Source organism: Lycorma delicatula, chromosome 1 (genome assembly GCF_047948215.1).
Source record: "Lycorma delicatula isolate Av1 chromosome 1, ASM4794821v1, whole genome shotgun sequence".
NCBI classification, from domain to species: Eukaryota; Metazoa; Arthropoda; class Insecta; order Hemiptera; family Fulgoridae; genus Lycorma; species Lycorma delicatula.
Window position 1 is genome coordinate 119,069,961 of NC_134455.1, and position 22,737 is coordinate 119,092,697.

At 31.6% G+C, this 22,737-nt stretch overlaps 1 protein-coding gene across 1 annotated transcript in view; it reads right to left on the reverse strand.

The window, feature by feature from the left end:
* Nucleotides 1–9,654, reverse strand: part of pyd3 (beta-ureidopropionase pyd3) — a 43,577-nt gene extending 33,923 nt beyond the window's left edge. The window contains exons 1-3 of the mRNA XM_075360094.1: nt 9,422–9,654; nt 6,844–6,945; nt 1,506–1,660 (exon numbers count right to left, since the gene is read on the reverse strand). Of these exons, the coding sequence (XP_075216209.1) occupies nt 1,506–1,660; nt 6,844–6,945; nt 9,422–9,531 (367 nt within the window). The 5' untranslated portion in view covers nt 9,532–9,654. The remainder of the gene's footprint in view (nt 1–1,505; nt 1,661–6,843; nt 6,946–9,421) is intronic.
* Nucleotides 9,655–22,737: the final 13,083 nt, after the last annotated feature.

A 22,737-nucleotide genomic window follows, 5' to 3' on the forward strand; every position in this document is an offset into this window, starting at 1 on the left:
AATAATATATTTTAATAATTTATATATATATATATATATATATATATATATTTATAATATCAAATATATTTGACACACACACACACACACACACACACATACACACCACAGAGAGAGAGAGAGGGGGGGAGAGAGAGTGAGAGAGAGATTGTTTGCATGTTTCAAATCTGTTTTAATTTATAACACAACAAACTTGAATGTGATGAACCACTATGTGGCAGTAATTCAAACAGCACATTGCAGCATCATTTAATGGGATCCATGTATCAACCAAGCCCCAAATACAAATAAAAAAAAACACTTCTTCATGATGGCTGATTAGCACTAATGTCTTCGATTACACCAGCTTTAATGTAATATAACTTACTACCAACAATATCAATCAGTCATTATGACATGCTGCCTAATTCAAAGAATGCATAATCAGAAGTTGAATCCGTAATTGTTGGTTGTGTAATGAATATATGTTGTATTATGAATATGATACACTGAATAACACAATATTAGAGTGTGATGTAATACTTATGTTGGTGTGGCAAGCTGAAAATGTAAATTCTGTGACCAATCACAAAGAAACGCCCAATGGAATAATCCTATTTAAAGCTACTGGTGTAAATCATTACACCTGGGTTCTTCTGGTACAGAATTAACAAAACTTATATATAATTAAAATGATTAGCTATTTATTTTCTTACAATTCTTTCACTAAAGTTGACAATGAAGTGGTGGAAGCATCCAGCGTGGCAAAGTACATTGACGGATGTGAATGCTGCAGATAGTTCAAGTCACAGTGTAAAAGATGCATGTTGGAAAAACACTCATTAAGGTTACAAGTTAGTTTCCTCTGCAATAGTTATAAGAGTACTCCCAGAAACCATACTGTAAAAGATGGAGAGATTGTGCCTTATATGGCCCATTTGCCAGAGAAAAGCAGATCACTCACTGCAAAAATGTATACTATTAAATTGTCATGTACTTGTTTGAGAAACAATGTTTATGGACAGGACCCAACATCCTGAGTGTTCATTTGACAAATAATTCACTGGAACATAATCCAGTTGGGATATTAATAAGGCTTCTGTAAAGTTTAAACGTCTGTTATTTTTACTATTACAATCTGTTACAGCTATTAATTAAAATAAATCAATGTAACATTTCTAAAAATTTAAACAACCAGTTTGAGTTTTTTCAAATGTTTTACATACATTATTCATTCATTAAAATGCCTAAAAATTTATCATAGCACTGAGATGTGTCAATTAAACAATAACTTTGGAGTATTATAAGAAGTAAAAATAATAAACATATTTTAAAAACTGAAAATTTAAACGCTGCATTCTTTGTCCAACCCTACTAATGAAGTAGTACCTGAATTTGGAAGGAAATGCTGGTTTCCTTATAAAGACTGTTAATCATCTACATAAAATAAACATCTGAGGTGATTTTTAATCAATTTCTTCACTATTATTTATAGCTAATGAAATGATTTTACAATGATTACTTACTCCAAGCTTCTTGCAAGCAAAGTATATTTACTTCAAGGCTAGCAGCAGCTTCAGCTATTTTTTTAATTTTGTTATGCAGAGCTACTCGCTGTTCTTCAACTGGTTTTGTAGTAGGCAATGCAATTGCATTTTGAATTAAACCAACTCTCACCAATCTACCAAAAAGGGAAAAATAATAATGCAAAATACAACTTATTTTTATTTATAAACTCGACAAAACAATAAAGTTTTTAGGAAAATATACAACAGATTGGAACAATTCTAATTAAATAACTAGTAAATTTATCTGCTAACATTCAAACATAACAAAATGTGTTACACACCAGAATTCAAAAATGAGATTTTTTTTTATTATTTTATATTTATTTTAGTATTTATTTTTGTTATTTATTTATTTTGTATGTGTGCATGCTCTACCATACATTTTTTCATATTTATCTAGATCCTGTTTCTCTGAGAGGAGGAATTTATCTACTTACTGAGACAATAATCTTACATAGGTTTCCATTTCCATCATGTTATGTAAGCCAGAAAGCTAAAGGATTTTTAATTACATGATAAAACAACTAAGATGTCAATATTAGGTATCCATATCATGGCAATATTAAGGTATCGATATTAAATTAATTATAATATTTATATTGTCATGAAATAAAACTTTATCTGTGAAAAGTTACATCTTACGAAAAACATAAATGAAAAAAATAGATTTCAGGTATTAAAGTTACTTTTCTCTCAGATGTAGTTGTAAGTGGCAACTTGCAAGAATTAAACAGCAGCATAGTTATACAAGCAAGTAATCTTTCGATCATTTTTCTAGTTATGCTATCTCAATTTTATATAACTTCATTAAATATTAATTAAAAATTAGTGTTTAATTAACTAAAGAAAAGGGTTTTAGCTGTTTAACTATCTTAAAAAAAAAATTCCTCACAGCTGGTTTCAAATTATGACCATTAGAAAGAAACTGTAATTTTAACTAGTAAAGATAGCTAATTTTTTGCTCTGAACCAAGTGTTTTAACAACTGAATGCATGTAATTTCATAACTTCAAATAAAATTATGGGAATCTCTGCCCTCGCATGAAAAGTGCATTTACATCAAATAAGTTCTGAATACTGCATAAAAATGATAATTCTTTGGCTATCTGACCTTTCTTGAAACACTAAAAGATGACTGCACTCATCCTTAATAAGGTAGCCAAATTCCTCAAAAAAAAAATTTCAAGGGAGATCCATTATTAACTAGAATATGAAATTAATTACGTGCTGTAAAAATGTAATCTAAACACATGATTAAGTAAAAACTTAATTCCTTCTTTAATGAAGCCACGTAACCAATTTTTTTTTTAAATGACCACCATATTGAAAATGACAATCGGTTTTTTTTCTTACTTGACAATAGAAGATTCTTTTCTTAAAAATATTTACAATAATTATTTTATATAATACTATTAAACATGCTTATGTTATGCTGAAATTACACTACTAGGAAAACTTGCAAAAACAGTATATTTTTTATGGGTAATTTTATATAATTCTTACAAGTTTTATAGAAATAAATTATAATGCACACTGATGCAAAAAAAGGTTACTTTAATATCATACAAAAACTAAATCTTTACAATCAGATCGATTTTTAAGACAGAATTCTTCAAAGACAAGATTTATCTTTTGTAATATGTAATATTTCTTAATGGAAGAGTGTTTATAGTATAAGATTAGATTACAGATATTTCATTGCATAGAATGTAAAAATATTCTGAAATCAAAAAACAGTTAAGTAAAAAATCAGAAAAGAATTAGAGAGATCAGCATCAACTCATCAAACTGACGATAAAAAAATAACAAAAAGATTCATTAAACACATTATTAGACAATAGAATATGACAAGATTTAGTACCTGAACAGAACTGAAAAATAAAATGAACTAGTATTTAAGGTAGTCACACATGATTGTGAGTAAAGCTTTATCTTCTGGTGGGAAGTGCCTACCTTCTTTTACCTTTAAAAAGAAAACATTCTCATGTGCAAAGAAATCAATTTAGCACTTTACAGCACGATAGATTATGATAAAGAGTAAGACATGTATTTTGGAATATGTTTTGTTTATACATCTTTGAACTTTCTATTGCAATACAATTCTTGCAATTTCAGTACTACTTAAATATTGGAAATACAGATAAATGGTAAAAACAGATTTTTCCTACCACAAGGCACCTTAATGAAGATGTGTTTATTTAAAATCAGTTCTAATATGTATTACCAAACTATTGTTTAATTAAAAGTAATCAATCAAATTAAAAATGTTGTATGTTTATAAACATAAAACTCAGTTTGCAGATAACTGAAAATATATTTCCATAAGTATCTACTTCTTTTAACAACAATTACAGAAGACCAACTTTGCCTCCTGTGTGGTAAGATGAATACTGCAAACTAATTCAGACAAATTACATTTTAACATTATCAATTTCCAGTCGTGCCTCTATTAATGGTTTCTAATAAATAAAACATCCTAAGCCAGGATGTTTTTAAAAACATCAAGAAGTTATATATCAAGAAGTTCAATAGAATTTTGCCCGTAAGAGTCCGAATAACTAGACAGCACAGTGAAGTAAATGAACTACATTTACACTTCTAAACATGACCTAACCTAAAAGTGAAATTAAAATGGAGAAAAATTAAAAAATAAGCAAAAAACCATTATATTTTAGTTCAATTAGATTTGTAATAAAGAGTACTTTCAAAAACCTCAAATTTTGTTAGACAATGTTTTTTCTTCCATTTGATGAACCGCATGACTCGAATATGTCACTTTTCCTAAAAAAGGTGAGTTTACAAATCTTGCCGCTAGGTAACAGTACTTATTCCTCAAAAAGGTGGGTTAGGTAGCAGTACTTAAACGGCGACTTTGAATTTACGAATGATCTCATACAAAAACTTGATAATATACTTGAAATAATAAAATTTAAAAGGAAATACACTGCAGATTGTTTTAATAGTAAATACTCTTATGTAAATGAAACTACTGAAGATGAAACAATTGTTTTAATTCCCATCATTTCATTAAAAAAAATAACAGTATAAGTTTGCAAGAGATTATAGCTGCTAATAAAACATGAACAGTAGGAAAGTGTTGCAATGTGGTAACAAAGACTTTTTACATAAAACAGAAATAAATTCGACTGGTAAAATTATTCTTTTGCAATTAGAACTTTTGGAACTAACTGATGAAGAAATAAAAAAAAGTTTATTTTTTTTATTTAACCTTTGAAAAAAATCAAGGGTTACATTTACAAAGTAATAAGTGCAATATTACATCACAGATCAGATCTTTAATTTGTGAAGATCAATATAAAGGTTTTATTAAAAAAGAAAAAATATGGTATGAAGTGAATGATATGAAAGGTATGGTGGTATGATGTGACTATCAACAAAAAAAATTGGCAGAGAAAATCAAAAAATCTATGTTTGTTTGTTCTAGAAGGGCAATCGATTTTAATAATAAATCCATAAGATAACAATCAGTAATTCATTAAAAAACAAAAGAATAATCTAACAAAATGCAGTGATATCACAAAAATTACAATGAAATTGTAAACCGTACGGTAGGAGTCTCACAGACATCATTTCTTCTGCTCAAAAACCAAAACTTTCTGTAATATAAATAAAATTGTTTTTAAAAAATGATACTGATATCAAAAAATGGTAACACACAACATTTCTACTATCAAAATCTGTTATTAATTTAGAATTTTGTTTAAAAAAAAAATACATGTTAAGTATTACATATAAGTAGATATATATATAATAATCTATATAAATAAAAATGTAAATGTTTGTTAGTTCAAAATCTTAAATCTCCGAAAGTTCTTCACAGACTGCTTTGAAATTTTTACACAACGTTGCATTCGAATACACATGTGTTTTTATATACCTAAGATGTCACACCTGTGAAAGGTAAAAATATGCTCTTTTGAAAAACAGTGCTATCTGTTGAATGTAAAAGCAACACACACTATATTAAATATTTTACAATTCCATTTCAACGTTTCCGATATGTGTGTTCGCTATAGACTAAAAAACTACTGGATCGATTTACGCACAGGGAAAAAGGGAAAAATCAGAAAATAAAAATAGGGAAAGTGGGAAAAGGGAAAAATTGAAAAAGGTAACAGGGAAGTAGGTAAAAAGGTAAAATGAAAAAAGGGGGAAATGGGAAAAAGGAAATGGAAAAGGGAGAGGAGAAAAATAAAATGGGGAAGTGGAAGGTGGAAAGGGAAATAAGGGCAAGAGATTGGGAGAGATGGAAATGGTAAAAGGGGAAAGGAAATTTTAAACAAAATTCTAATTTAATAACACATTTTAATAGTGTTTTACCTTTTTTGATATCAGTATAATTTTGTTAAAACAGTTTTATTTATATTACAGAAATTTTTGTTTTTGAGCGGAAGAATAATTTCTTTTTTTCTTTCTTTTCCTGTTTAGCCTCCGGTAACTACCGTTCAGATAATACTTCAGAGGATGAATGAGGATGATATGTATGAGTGTAAATGAAGTGTAGTCTTGTACATTCTCAGTTCGACCATTCCTGAGATGTGTGGTTAATTGAAACCCAACCACAAAGAACACCGGTATCCACAATCCAGTATTCAAAGCCGAGTAAAAATAACTGGCCTTACTAGGACTTGAACGCTGGAACTCTCGACTTCCGACTTCCAAATCAGCTGATTTGGGAAGACGCGTTCACCACTAGACCAACCCGGTGGGTCGGAAGAATAATATCTGCGAGACTCTTACCATACGGTTTAAACAGTGATAATATTTGTCAAAAGACCCTGATCCAAAAAAGGTCCACAAAATATTCAGAGCTTGCAATATCACACAAAGCAATCAATCCTTATAAAAAAAGAGCTCGTTTTTTCTCTTATTGCAGATTCAGTTCCATTCAAAATTCCAGGAACCTATTATGACAATAATGCAAGAGACCACTGAACATCAATTGCTACTAATTTTAATACTTTTTAAAGCATAACATAAAAAAATATTTAGCACTAGCGATGCTGGAACATATTAATGACCAAAATCACATTATTTGTGTAAGATAATTTTTTTTTACAAGTGATACAACATTGTCTAATAGGCTGAGGCTCCACATGAAATGAAAACTGATCTAACAACTGCAAATTCAAACGCTGAGGTATCAATGGCCAAGTCAAATAAATTGTCACAGTTTCCATATGAAATATATGTCAACGTCTTTGGGAATAAAATGTAGCTGATATAAAAATAAAAGTAATTAAAATTAATGAAGTTATGAAAATATATCTTATTACCTTGGTTGCCGGCATTCTTCTTTTTTAGCTTCAAACTTACAAGTTTTTACTTCAAAATTAATTTCTGCTAACTTCACAGCTTCAACTGGAATTTCAAGGCAACTGTAATTAGAAAAAAGGTTAATGAAAGCAGAAAATGATATAATTGCTTTTATAGAAATACTAACTCATAATTCATGTCAATTAATTATATTGTAACAAGCAACTTTTCAGAATCATTTTTGTAGGTAATCACAGTAGTTAGTTTTCAAAATATTTTAATAATACTGGCTATTAATTGTCAAAATAAACTTAATTTTAGGTAATCTGGAATTAGACACAAGTCATTCCTGAAAATGGTAAAGCCTGATGAAGGTTAAAAACATTTCATACCAAACTTAACTGGGAAAATGCGGAGAAAAGCTTTCTTATTGCAATCTTCACTGGCTAAATATAGACACATCAGCATTCTAAGCCAATCAAATTCAAGTGATATTCAAGCCTACAACTGACACCTTCACTCTGTTACCACTCAGACTGATTGTATAGTAAATATTATTACTTTCCAAGAAATTTTGATAAATGTCTCTTGTGCCTCAGGTACCCTGATGCACAACAATCATATGAAATACTGGGACAAACAATTTACAGCAATAAATTAAAGTACCCTTTTTTTTGTAATGAGAAAATGAATGCCCATCAAAGTTGTAATGAATGAATGGCCCAATACAACTCTGGCAAGCTGTAAAATTACTTTCTCCAACAACCTACAGGAGTGAAGTAAACTCTGAAAAGGATACACATAAGTTTTCCAGTCTTTCTGATTTTAAAGTTTTATTGACTACAGCTTCATTCCTAGTGAATTAACCAGTGCAATAAAGTTTGCATCATTATTATGGGTTTATATACAATAAAACAAACTTATGCTGAAAGTTTAATAAAATGATGATTACTAATTGGTAATATTTTTAAATAAACTGGAAAAAAAATGGTAGTAAATTTAGATTTTATTTTTAACTTATTCTGCAAAAACGTCCAGTATATCTTACAGTAAGAGATAGAGTAGTGTACCTTAACTACATTAGTTCTTTGGTTTAGTATGTTTTTGTTAAGTTTAGTGTGTTATTAAATTTCATAATGTTCAAGCGAGCTGAAACTATGCCTTTGAAAACTAAAATTAGGAGGGTTTTTATAATCATTGTAAGAAAGTTCAGTTTCTGAAAGGTTATCTAGAAAGGCAGACTGAGTTGTGCACATTGTTTTTATGATATCTTATAGGGTATATGTGTCCAGTCTACCTACATTAGTACAACTGGGTAACATTATAAGAACCTAATAAATTCTTAATAATACAACTGCATTTTAATCTGTATATTGCTGGATTGTGTTTATCACTGTATTTTGTTTGACACATAATCTTGGATATGGTTGTGATTTTTGAAAGCAAAAATATAACCTCTTTCCTGAAAAAAGAAGCAATTTTATATGATATTGATTACATTATAATACCTCTCATTGTTACTTTCTGTGTTTTAATTTTTATCAGTACATAATGAAAAAAGTATAAAAATGTGGTTAAGCAGTTATATTAGTACATTTAATATGATGTTTATGTTTAGTGTACTTTTATAATTTTTTTTTTAGAGCTTATCAGCATTTTATTGCATAGTTCTTCATTGTAGCTGCCCATCAGCAATGCAACAGTTTTGTTGTGTGGGATGGTTGATGTATTATGAATATTAAGCATCAGATGTATTTTCTGATGTATATGACCACATGGTATTATATTATGTACATACCATATATACACTCTCATCATATAATTAGTTTCATGTCAACAACCTGACAGGGCAAAGTTAATATTTTGTCTGCTTTTTTCTAATTTAATAACACATGAAAAACTATTTCAGACATGACGCTGGTGTAGGAGAACTTATACAAACATCTGGATAAACATAATATCTTGTCAAATATGAAAATATTTTTGTTATGATTGTTATGACTAATGTCATGGTACCATTTCAGCTATATGTTCTATGATGTCTCTAAAACATTGGTAGTTTCTGGTATAAGTGAGCTGGAGTAGACAACAATTGTCATAAGATATATGCAGGTAGGGTTATGTGCAACCCGAAACGGTTACAATGTAAGTGTGCATCTTTAAATTTGTCAAAACATTGTTTGTTTTCAATGATGTTCTCACATGTTAGTACTGTATCAAACAACTGTGTGTCTATACATTTAAGTTGAAAATGTTAGAAATGTACTTTATGAAGTAAACTGAAAATACCAACATCAGCTGAGAATGATAATGAACATTTCAAAATTACTATTAAGATTTAATTTATTTCTTTACTCAATTCGGACACACAATTTTTGTTTCAAAAAAGTTCTTACAGTACGTAAGAGCGAACATCAAATGTTATACCAGGTAAAAACATAATCCGTTACAGACTTAAGTTATAATATCTGTGTTAAAAAGCTATAAAATAAACTTAAATATTTTCAGTGGCATTTATCAGCAAAAAATAATTTCATCAAAAATCAACACATGATACAATGAGAAATAGCAGATTATAAATAACAATTTTATCGTTACCTTGTTGGCTTCCCGAATAATATTCTTTTAACTTCTCTCAGTTCTTGTTCAGGAATATATTTATCCAAAATATCTTCTAGATTGCTAAATGATTTACAAGACGACATCATCACCAATCCTAATACAATTTCATAAGAAAAAACGACAAACAGTAACTCAAATACTTGAGCCAACACCCAAGATAACGTTAATCGCACCACTTCGTTTAAGTACCCACTGATAAATAAAAGCACATGATCTGTCTCTTTATTTTAATCACTGCTCACTACTACGGCTCCTTGTGAGAACTCTTGTCAGGGCGCGCATAGACATTATCTGGGCTTAGTTTTTGAACTTCCGTTTATACCAATGAGTCAATCGAACAAAAACAAGCATTAAAAAATTTTTGGTCCACAATTAAAATTGAATGAAAAGAAAACTACAATATTAAACAGCACATCGAAGCATTTTATTGCTCACACTATATTTTAGTGTTTACAATTTATAAAAACTATTTCTACTTGTATGTTATTAGATCTAATGACTCATCGTGAGAACAAAAACAATCTAATAAATAACTGAACTGTTACTATTTATAATTTACTGTTTAATGATTCGTAAAAGCAACAGTAAAGTCTTTTGCCCTTATACAATGTTTGGTAAAATTCAACTGGGTAAGAATGGTAATAAATTTTACGTATAAAACGGGCTTAAATGTTTTTACTATCAATATTCTTTTAATCATTAACAGATATATCTGTTTATTAGTAACCAGTCACTTTTTGCAAGAAAATATATTATTTTTTTATTAAATAAATTTTGCAATTATACTTCTGATACAATTTCTATTTTATCAACGTGTTCAACAAACAAAAAATCAGTTATTGTTCAGTTAAAAGGTATTTTTGTTATTTCACCGTAACAACAAAACTTGTTATTAGAAGATTAAGATTAGTTTTATTATTAACATACTTTGTGCAGTAATTTAGCTTCTTCCACGCGCTTTCGTAAACGTTCCTTCTTGAGAGTCTGATAGTCAGTCTTCACTGTTGTAAACTTTAATGGTATCTGTTACTTTGCATTACCCGCTGGGTTGGTTTAGTGGTGAACACGTCTTCCTAAATCAGTTGATTTGGAAGTCGAGAGTTCTAGCGTTCAAGTCCTAGTAAAAGCAGTTACTTTACGATACGAATTTGCATACTAGGTCGTGGATACCGGTGTTCTTTGTTGGTTGGGTTTCAATTAACCACACATCTCAGGATGGTCGAACAGAGACTGTACAAGACTACACTCATACATATCATTCTCATTCATCCTCTGAAGTAATACCTGAATGGTAATTCCCATAGGCTAAACAGAAAAGAGAGAAGAAGTTACTCTTCAATCCGCATAAATAACATATGCTATTACTCCTCCATGACAAGTTTTCAAATAACAAGTCACTTATATGTCCACAAAGCCAATGCAAAATATAAAGTGGCCTTATGATCTGTTGTCATTCAATCGTATTTGTTAAAGATTGTTCAAGTGGTGCAAAGAGTCTTTACAGTGGAACTCGTGTTTGACGTAACCAACTGAATGGGATTTCAATTAGAAATCCCCTGTTTGGTGACTGTTTTTCAAAATTAATTAATAATATTTTCAACAATATTTGGATTGTGAAAAAGATTATTGTATGAAAATTCCTAGTCTACACACAACAAATATAACATATATTAATAGAGTAATATTGAATTTCCAGGTTACCGTTGCTAAGTAAACATAAAAAAAGATGTTTCCCTATCTATTTTGTGCACTGTCAGACCAAAAAATCAGGAGAAAATTCATCTTGTTTCCTTTTTTTACCAATTGCAATAACAACACAAATATAAACCGTAGAAATATTTTAACTGATTTTGGCAATGGAGAATAGGAATTTGCAAATTATCGTGTAACATGTGGTTTGTCATTATTTGACATATACAGAAAAATGGAACATTTAAAGTTTTAGAATACTCAACGATGTCTAAATTGCAGCCTTCTGCCTTGTATTTCTACTGAATAATTATTTGCATACCAGATTGAAAATTTACTGGTTTGGGAGACTTGGCTACAATTTCTGCAGTATAAGCAGGAAAAACACGAATATTATCTTTAAGTGTCGAAAGTATTTTGCCCGATTCCAAAATATAGGAGGTATTCCACCTCCTCACGAGGTACGTATTTATTCATAGAATGTGAGTATCTTTGAAAGCCAATAAACATTAATTTTTGGGTGTCTTCTTTGTCATGCGTAATTCAGATTTGGTCAGTCATCTTGTACACCTATCTAAGGTAATTGAAGTTGATAAAATAATTAGAATATGACTAAGTAAAAAGCCTTTTTAGGCATTAGCACATAGGGCTAAACTGGATCCCGTAAAATTAAAAGGAAAATCTGTTCGCAATATCAATCACCCCCCAGAGGGAAAACCACTATATATTACTTTGTTAAAATTTTCTGACAGTCATATAGAAGAACCTGTAGCTGTGTATTGAATTTACAGTCCTAGTTCCAAAATATTGGTTCCATCCAACAGAAAATTTTCCAAGAAAAAATTTTTTTAAATTGTATACAGATATCCTTTCTGGTTAGATTTAAATTTCAAGTCGTTACTATGCCGTTATCCATAACGTCTCTGCCTTTCATTTGGAGGTTCCTGGCAGTCAGGTGTGACATTTTTCACACATTACAAAATTCACATCAATCAATTTTAAATATGTTACTGTTACTGGGTGTCAGTCTGTTATTACAATTGAATAAATAATAAAATTCTTTTAAGACTGGGAAAAAAATATTAATTTTCAAAATCTCACATCCATGTAAAAATAAATAAAGAGTTAGAAAAACTAGGCAACTTCTTTGGAAGAAGTTTCCAGAAACCGCATTACTAATTGAGTTGCAGTTCAATCTGCTTTTTAAAATAATTCTTGTAATAATTTAAAATAATGAGAATAAATCCAACAAATCTGTTTTATAACAAAAATAATTTAATAAAATTGCTCCAGTTAAGTTCCTATCATTACTATGTTAATGTGGACAGTTTATTAATACCAGTAATGATAGTTTTATGTTTGTAGTAAGTTTTCTTTCTTATAATAATATATTATACTAATTCAACTACATAAACTTAGAATAAAGCAAGAGTGATTTGACTACGATCTGTATTTAATTCACCTAGATTTCATGCTCTCTTAAAATGTGTAACAATCCTGGGCTAACTTCATTTAAGTAAAGACTCTTTTGAAAACTGTAGTCTAATTTCCAAGTTGGGCTGATGAATTTCAGCACATAAGAACATTTTTTATAGTAGTCAAAGTCTTTAAGTGAATTCATTAGAAATTATTAAGCACATCTTCAAAACCAAAACTTAGTTATCTGAGCAACAACCTGTAGTAATATTGTTACTGGATGCTAAGAAAGCAAACCAAGCTATGTGTATGTGTTTGCAAAGCTGCTGGGAGAAACTCTTGAAACTTTGGTAACCTATAAGAATAGTATATTACTATTTCTTCTGTTAACTTAAATAAAAAATCATTTTATTCTGTTCAATGTATAATACATTACATAGATCACATTAGAAATAGACAGGTCTACTAAATCATACCAAAAAAAATAATTATCTCAGGATTTGACTGGATTGATTAGGAGAAACTGTGATTAAAAAGTAGCATCATAGATACACAATAATTATAAAATTAAAAAAAAAGAAGTGGTCAAAAGTACTACTAATAGATAAATAATAATAAACTGATCTTGTGAAGACACTAAACAAATATGTACAAAATAAATAAAAATTCAGGCTTTAATGAAAATTATGAGCAGATGCACATGACTCATGAAGTGTAGATAACAATGATAGACAAAAAAAATTTGTTTAATGTTTCTCTAGGTGTGATACCATTTCTTGAATTGCTTTTTTGCGTACATCTGTAAATACAATTTTCTATCACCCTTTGTTTTAAATAAATAATGCTTCAAAAAAAAATAAGGGAAAATACAGTTAAAATCTGTAAAATTTATAATTTTGTATGGCCATACCTGTGTTATAATGATTTCGCTGATGCTTTTCTTTTGTAAATAGCCTCAGGCACATCCCAAATTAATGTCCGACTAGCAATTAGTAATCGACTAGCATGTTAGTATTCCATTTCCTTTTATAGCAGCTTTTCATCGCTGAAATGTCTTGATGGAAATGTTCACAGTGTTCCTCACTTACATCTCCAAGGTTGTCCAGGAAAAAATCCAGATGTAAGTGGAGAAAATGTATTTTCAAAGACATATTGCATCCCATAGCTCTGTTATAGTAAGAAGTTGATTAATAATATCATGGTAATTTTTGTTTGCTGAGAAACTTTTTACAAACGTCTTTAAATGAAGCCGAAGCTGCACTTTCTACATTATTTAACACTGGGTTGAATATATCATCTTTGACCAACTTCCTTATTTGAGGACCAACACATATTCTTTCTTTAATTTTTCCTTCATTTACATTCTGAAATTTCTGCCTGGTGTACAAAAATCTGAGACTATCCTTCTTCATTGCTTTTACAAAATTTTTCATTAGTCCTAGTTTGATACGGAGAGGGGGTAAAAATATTTTTTTGGGTTCAACTAAGGGCTCATGAATAATATTTTTCCCATTAAGAGTAAAGTTGTCTTGTTTCTTCCACTCTTTGGTAACATAATGCTTATCCCTAGCTCAGCTGTCCCATTCGCAAAGAAAACACATGTACTTAGTACATGTGTTTTTCTATAATTGCATGCCTAACAAAATAGCTATAACTTTCAAATCACCACTTATGTTTTTATGATTTATTTTTTCAAGAACGTCTTTCATCACATCGTATATCTCTTTCAGATTAATACCATAAGTGATTGGTATTAAGTGGTTGGATATTTGTTACCGTTGTGTAGTAGAATCACTTTTAAACTATACTTGGATGAATCTATGAAAAGGCACCAGTCCTCAGGTTTATGAACTTGTTCAGCATAAGCTCATCAATATTTGTGTAATAAAACAAATTATTTTTATCAAAAGAGTACTGTAAAAGTTCTTTATGTAAGCTTTGAAAGCCCAAAAGTTTTGTATTTTTTTGAAGTAAATTCCAACCTTGCAGTCTTCAACCTAACAGTTCAGCTTAATTTTTTGATAAATTTAAATCCTTACCAAGTCATTTAATTCATCTTGTGATATAAGATGTGGCTTATAGGAAGGTAATTCAAAATCAGAATCATTGTTGTCTTCTTCAGTACTGCCTGATTCTTCATCGCTGCTTTCGAAACATACGTTCATAGGTGGCTCAAGAACTGGAATAATTTCACTGTGAGATAAAGGCCTGATTGTAAATTGCAATAAAGGATATTTTACAGTATGTTTAGATTTTTTAGAAATTCCAGATAAACTTGTTAAACAAAAGTAACAATCAGTTACATGATCCTTTGGTTCACTTCAAACTATAGGTACACCAAAAGGCAAAGCCTTCCATGTACCTTTCATCCATCCTCTTAAATATACAGCACAATTAGTGCATACTATATGAGGAACCCACGTCTTAGCCTGATCACCAATTTTACACTGAAATACAAATGATATGGTTTTTTAATTAAAGGTATAATGTTTTTCCTATTTGATTTTACGGTAAACTCACCACATACATAACAAAAGACATCCACATCATTTACACAATTTCGAGGCATTATGAGACTGCACAGTTAACAAACTTAAGACAGCAATAAAACTGAACAAAATTAATTCATTCCTAATTCCAGTGCTTAATACTAACAACACAGCTGTGTTTTCAGCTACATGTTTTGACCTACATAGACATGATTAATCTTGTCCATGAAGGTTCACTCTTCAGCTTTAGATATGTCATAATATGTAGCTCTGATATGATTTAATTTCTTGTTATTTATTTTAACTTCAAGAAAAACTAAAACACCAGTTGAAGGAAAAGTTTCAATAAATCGATTATTTTGGAATTGGCATCCTGGAAAAGAAAAAAAGGTGTTTAAAGAGAACTCAGGCGCTTTACCACTGCCTACAGTTATGGTCAGGTTATCTATTCCAGCCACCAGATAACAAACCAAACAATCTTTTTAAGATTCAATCAAGGTTTAGATTCTCACAATGGTTGTTGCTATTGGCTCATGAAGTATGAAATTCTAATGGCTGTTTTTTGAGAGAACCATTAAGATGGAAGCCAGCTCACATTTGTTTCCAATTTTAAACTTACTAATTGCCCCTTTTCACAGCCACCAGTATTCAGTATGTCTCTTGTTTTTTTTTAATATAGTAGAAAATATGCAAAGTAGTGATGTGAAATTCCCAAGAATAAATAATTGTGACAAAAATAATAAATTTTCATGTTTCTAACCATCACTAAATGAAGAGTAATGAATCTAGCTATATCATCTAGTTTTCACCCCTTACTTTACTCACCATGTATATCTGCTTCAGTTTTTCTACAGGTTGTGTTTGTACTCATACTGTCACTCAAGTAGTGGGGGTATGCACGCCGGCTGGCTTGACCAGTCAGTCGTCGTGCAATATCAGCCATGCATGCAACTTTTTGATAATTTTTTGTTGAGGCATAATTTTATCAGCAATAAAATATTAAAATAAAAATGTTTTATTTCCAATTCCTTAAATACATAACCACTGAATGCAGCTATCTGATAAGCATAACATTTTACATAATCATTTGATTTTGTAAAATGATTTACATAAATATAAATCATTTGATGATGAACATCAATTATCTTTCATAAATATTACTATCATCCTTTTACAGAACTAAAGGACCCCTGCTACAATTGATTTATTTATTATGATCTATTGAGTTCGTAAATACTGATCTGTTCAAAATGTTCCCCATTCATATTCTATTGCTATGAACATTCATAGGAGGAGCATTTCTTCATCATTCTAAAGAAAAATGAAAGCCTAGATCTAAAGAGTAAATCTTATATTTTCTAAATTATTTACAACTAGAATTACAATTTTAACTTATGTTAATTTAATTGATTCAATTGACCTTATCTGAACTAAGAGGAGATACTGTTTTTTTATACTTTTTATTAGGCAGCTGATTATAGATCACTTCTGTTCTTCCTGATTATACATCTACATAAATTAAATATAATACATTTTACAGGTCAGGAATAAGTAGGTATGATACTCCAAAAAACATTGCTCTTGAATATAGAGTAATTACTAATATAGGATAATTAAAGAGCATGCAGGTTCCATTATTAAATTTGAAAATGTCCATTTACTTAACTTAAAGTCAGTTTAAACATGAATATTGTAATAAAATATCTATGTTTTTAAAAATTCCTATATAAAGAAGAGAAATAGACAAACAAAACAGAAAACACATTTCAAGCTGAACTGAGAGATTTAACAAACATTCTTTCTTACACTGTCAGAAAAACTACCAAAATATTGGTTGTCTTGGTTCATTCTTTGTGTTTATAAAAACAGGTTTTTCAACTTAATTCAAAATTAGATTAATTTTAAACTATTCTTGAATAGTCAACTTGTTTTAAAAAGTAATAACTACTAAAAACAAATACTACATATGCTATTAGCGCTAAATAAATTTAATTAACAATATCTAAAGAAACTTTGAGATTATGGAAGGCTGATCCAAATTTTAGGAGATAACACTGTGTTGCTCTCATTATGACATAATAATTACTAGAAAATGGACTGACTGTGATAATCACATAAATATAGTTTCTAATTTTTATACACAAAAATCTCAATTAATATTCTTCTTCGAGTCATTCTCACTCCTGTACCACAACAGAAGACTATTATAATACACTAATTATTTGCTGTTAAGAAAGGCACAAGTGATGCTACTGACAAAAAATACATAAAATGTTGTAAATACATGAAGTTGTTACATCAATTTTGAGTGGCTTTAGCCATCAATGCCCCAAAATGGGTGTTGTAACATTAAAGAAAATTTCCCTTGGGTGGAGCAAGCAACTGTGACTCCCAGTCATCTGCTCAGTGACCTATTTATTCATCATACTGCCCATCCAATCCAGCGTCTATCATTGGAGTCCCCGAGATTTCATTGCATAGATACTACCCAATAGAGCAATACTCATGCTACACTCTTGGAGCTACCATCAACATCACAACCAACCATTACCCCCACGATTCTGATGCCAAGTGATAGGACATATCAGCAGGGAACTGATACAGTGCCTCCTTATTCCCGGGGTACCTAACTTTTCTATCACGGCATAGGTAAAATGGATACCTACATCCAGTTAGGATTCATACATCCTACATCCTTCTGGTTTTCCTTTCAACCATAGTCCGTGTGGACCCTGGCAATGTAATAGAGACTCTCACTACAACCATTACTAATGACTCCATCTTAGTCTGCTCACCCAGGCCAAGGGTTTTCAGATTCCACTCTGTGCTACTGATAAGGCCTCCTCTTGCACCAATTACTGTAGGTAAAACCAGAACCTCCTGGACATGTATACTTTCTTTAACTGCAGCGACTATCTTTTCATACTTCTCCTTTTATTCTCTTCCGCTGTCTTTGAGAGAAGTGCCCTGCTCAAGCTCAAATCAAACTGTGACATCCATAATTTTTCTTCCCTGGAGTTTTAATGACCAGGACAGGCCTCAAAACGTCAGTCACAATTCTAAAGAGTTGTTCTCTAGCCACGACAAATCCACTACCAAAGGCCTTCAACTCTACCTTATCCTATCCTGACGATTATGTCAGGCAATTCTAGCTCCTCGTCCTGCAGGGCACTCTCCCAAAACACGCCTAAGAGATTCATATTTCACATGACATCTCCTACATGATGTCTCCATATCAGGATCTATTCTGTGAAGGTAACATCTTGTTAGGAAGTCATTCCTACACATTTGCAATAGATCAATTTCCTCTCCTGTGGACACCGTCCGCTTCCTCAACCAACAATTACTTATTTTATTGCCTTTAAAGCAATTCACTCACTTACCCTGGACAGGTTGTCTTGCCCATCCTTTTTGTTCCATTACTTTTCTGTTTTTTTCCACCTCTTGATGGCAGGCAAACTCATCAGCCATTCTAGTCGCTAAGTCCACATATGCTGCTGCTTGGTTCTCAACAAGTATTTTGCAAACATTATTATTCACAACCTCTAGCATACAATATGCCTTAACATGTGCTGCTCATACTAAATCTACCATTTTTGGAGCTCCTAAGCTTTCATCACTCCTCTTGCAATAAATTAACCTGTTGGAGGTACAAACAGGCAAATGGAAGAATTCTTTGATCAATCTTCTAATAATAACGTCCATCTTCTTAAGTTTGTTCATAGAAGGCAAATCAGAGATGAAGAGGCGATAGTAGCCCGGCACATGATAGCAGAGCAGATCTAGCTTCTGCTGTGGTATCAAAGCAAGCCTGCCAACCCACTCACAATGACCTCATCAATGCCATGTGCACAGGAAACACCACCCAGTAAGCTGAAATTGGCATCAAGGTGTCTGACCTCCTCGGTCACCCCATAGTGCCTAAAAAGGTACCCTCAGTCTGAAACTAAAATGCAGTTGAGACAACTGCATTTTAGTTTCTATGAGACTTGGGTTTATGTACCATAAACCCAAGTCTCATCTTCTGTTGTAATGTTTTCATAAAGTTTTTATTGGTATTAACAGAGTCAAGAAGATCTTGGTTGGTTTTAAAATGATTCTCTTTCTGATCATCAGTCAGCACGTTGCACAAATTTTGCTGAAATGCAATGCATGCTAAGTTTTTCTGTTAAAACTGAGTAGCATGATGGTGATGTCTACTTCAACAATCTCTTGGACAGTTGGTGATCATAAACTACTCTATGATCTGCATCAATTTTACCATTGTTTGTTGAAGATCATTCAGGATGGGATCTTCATTGGTTAATGTTCATTTTAAAGGGGGTCCCATCTATTTAAAATGGCTGTACTATTCATAGCACTGCGATCTGCTCATACGGTTGGAAGACAGTAATAAGCATTCCCCAAATGCATTCTAAATCTCTGCCAGTTTTACCAAGTTTGAAGCAAAATTTAACATAAAACACATTCTTCAAGGGCTTTCATTTTCAATTTGTAAGAAATTTGACAAAGAGGTTAATACTCATGTTTGTTTTAACTGTTATAGCTTGAAAGCTAACAATGGTAGCATGACAAGAGTGTTTCTGAAAGTTGTCACTTGTTGGAACGTACACTCTGTACACTTATTGGCATATTATTATAAAGTGGTCTTTATTGAATATATATCTGGATAACATATTTATTTATTCAATGCCTCTTTCCTTACTGATGTATCCAAAATTCTATCCTTATTTTTCAAACAAGTAATACATAATTCCACTGAGTATACTCAGGGAATGACTCGGTTGACATGATGACTAGAATATTTAAATTCAAAACAAAGGTGATGGAAATATTTATATAAAGTATTAAGCAAATTTACTAGTCATCTGACAAGAATAAAGTAAAACTCTGACTAATGATTCTAATTACATAATTCATGGACACAAATGTTTTTAACAGAAAGGAAAAATAAACTTGAAATAATCTACAAGAATACTGAGGTGGAACCAGTCATTTTTATACATATTTCTAGATTAGATTAGTTTGAACTATTTCTAATTAAACTGTATATACTACTTCCAAATTAATTTTTTGCAATACATTATCATGTATTTAAAAAGGCGTAGCAAAATGTAACTAAAATTTCATACTCATAATTTCTGCCAAGATTACATTTGAATTTTCTCATATTAAGTAAGTGCAGGCTGTTCATATAATACTGTCTAAAATTTCACTTAATAAGAAAAGTTAAAATTATCAAGAATTTTTCTTTGTGTTAGATATGAATTTTAAGGAACTACAATTTAAAATGACTGCTGTTACTACACTAAACATAAATCCAAACACTGACTCACTGTACCTATTTGTTCTACCATTCTACACTTCCTCACATTCCTTACCTTTCAATGTTTAGCATACGTGCACAGCTCTTCAGGCGACCATGATTTGGAATTAATTACAAATTCTTTCATAATATTGGTTAATTGATATCTCTTATTAAGCTGAGTGATCTGCCTGAAATAGTTTATTGAAAAGACTTTTTGTCTGCCTATAAAATCCACTATATGTCTACTGTTGATTAAACATGCATACAGCATTGTCTTTTGTAAATACACTTTCACCATGAAATCACTGCACCGCTTTTTTGAGAGTAACAGTTGGTGTAACAGTAATATATATGTTTTTTTTTTATTTAATTGTTATAGTCAGCAATGAAACCATTACCATCAGTTTTAGAGGTCCACTGTTGTAATATTAATATGCATGTTTTTCTTATGTAATTGTTAAAGTCAGCAATGATATGCATGGTTGTCTCTATAACCATTATTTACATCATTTAATTTACGTCATCTCTTCACTCGTCAAAAAAAAAGTGTTGTTGGAAATTGAATTCTACAATGATTCTTTAGTCACATATTCAATTTTATACAATGATCACAGTTATTACACTAAAGTAAAATAAACACAAAATGAATTTTGTGCTTGTGTTTACAGTTATACGTGGACGGTAGAATTCTGTATTCCTTTAAGAACATAATATTTGTTTCTGCATTGGATAATAAATTCTTAATTTTAATTTTACATAAAGTACATTTGAAAATACCTAACTGGCACTAAATTAAATGTTACTACAAAAATGGCAGCTGTTGCCAAGTAATTAACCAGAATTGCAAATATAAGGTAATAAATAGGTTATGAAAACAAAAATTTTTTTTCATAACTGAAACACTGAATTACAATATGAATTCCATCCTATTTAGGTATAGCATGGACATTTTGCTGCGGGCTCAGCAACTCCTCTTGCTGGCTGCTAAAGGAGGTTAAAGAACAGTCTCGTGAGAGGCAGTCTGTGTTATAGCTGGAGTCAAACCAATAGATATCTTCACTAATGAGCGTACGGAATGCTACATTTTCAAGGTAAATAACCTATTGACATCACAACGAAAGCAAGAGATTGAGGACTGGGGCCTTGCATCTTGGCAGGTCAGGTGGGACAAATCCCCCACAGGTCACTTACACGCATGGTATATTTCCTATAGTGTCTAATTTAGGTGCGATTAGATGGGTCTCCCCCAATCAGTATATCACACAGTTTCTCTCTGAGCAAGTTTGAATAGGTGTCGTTTGGTGGATTCAAGTCAATGCCCAGATTGCGGGACTGATGATACAGTGGACCATGTCCTCTATGTCTGTCCCCGATACGAGGTCGAACGTTCATGAGCTGTTAAGGAACTTGAGAGAATACAGTCCTTTATGGATCTCTGTACCAAATGGCTGATTTGCAAGGAATGGTCTATAGTGGCTGGTTTTCTTCACGCCCTTGCAGTATGTAGGTATGCAGAGAGAGTTTGATCGAGGTATCTGATTGTGGTAGGATCCTGGGTGGCTAGCGTTCCGGTTTAGGCATTGGATTGGTTGGAGGTAGGCGCATTGGCATCATGCCATGGTTATATTGGTATTGTTTGTGATTCGATTTGGGGCTCCTGCTGGTGGGGGTGGCTGCACTGCCGGGGAATGATAGCCTGTGCGACCAGAGGCGTGGCTTCCCTCCGCCGGTGATGGTCCTGATCGTGACTTAGTAATGCCACGTGAGAAACCATGATGGGACCACGTGGGAGTGTGGGGCTTGTCCCTGGCTCCTGCGTGGACCGGAATGAGGTTGTGTTCCCCTTGTTACGTGAGCTAAACTGGTCGTCTTATTTGGGTGTAGGTCTGAATATTTATGTTGCGTAAAACACAATTTTGATTGGTATGAATGTAGCACTGATTTAACTTTAAATCGTTAGTTTTCTGAGGGATTCACAGTCATGAATAATGTTGACAAATGTGTACTAGGCGTGGGGTTCGTGCTTCCGCGGTTTTGGTTAGTTAGTTAGTTTAAGGAACCATGTTAGGTTGGATGTGAATATGTCCATTTGAGGCCTATGTGAAGGCAAAATTTGATATGTATTTACTGATGCAAATGTCTGCCGAGGCATTTACATCAGTTGCATCCCGAGTGAGGCCTGGCTGATGACTGTGAGATGTAATCAGTTAGAGGGTCTAACGACGACCTTCGGTAAAGTTCCTCACGGTATGGAGGGTATGGTGTAGCAACCAATAACGTCACAAGGTCTTCCCCCTACGGGGTTGGGATGTCCTGATCGTTATTATTGAAAATTTCTTTTTTTTTAAATTAATGCTGCTAAAAGCCAAGTTATGGATGGGGAGAGCTGC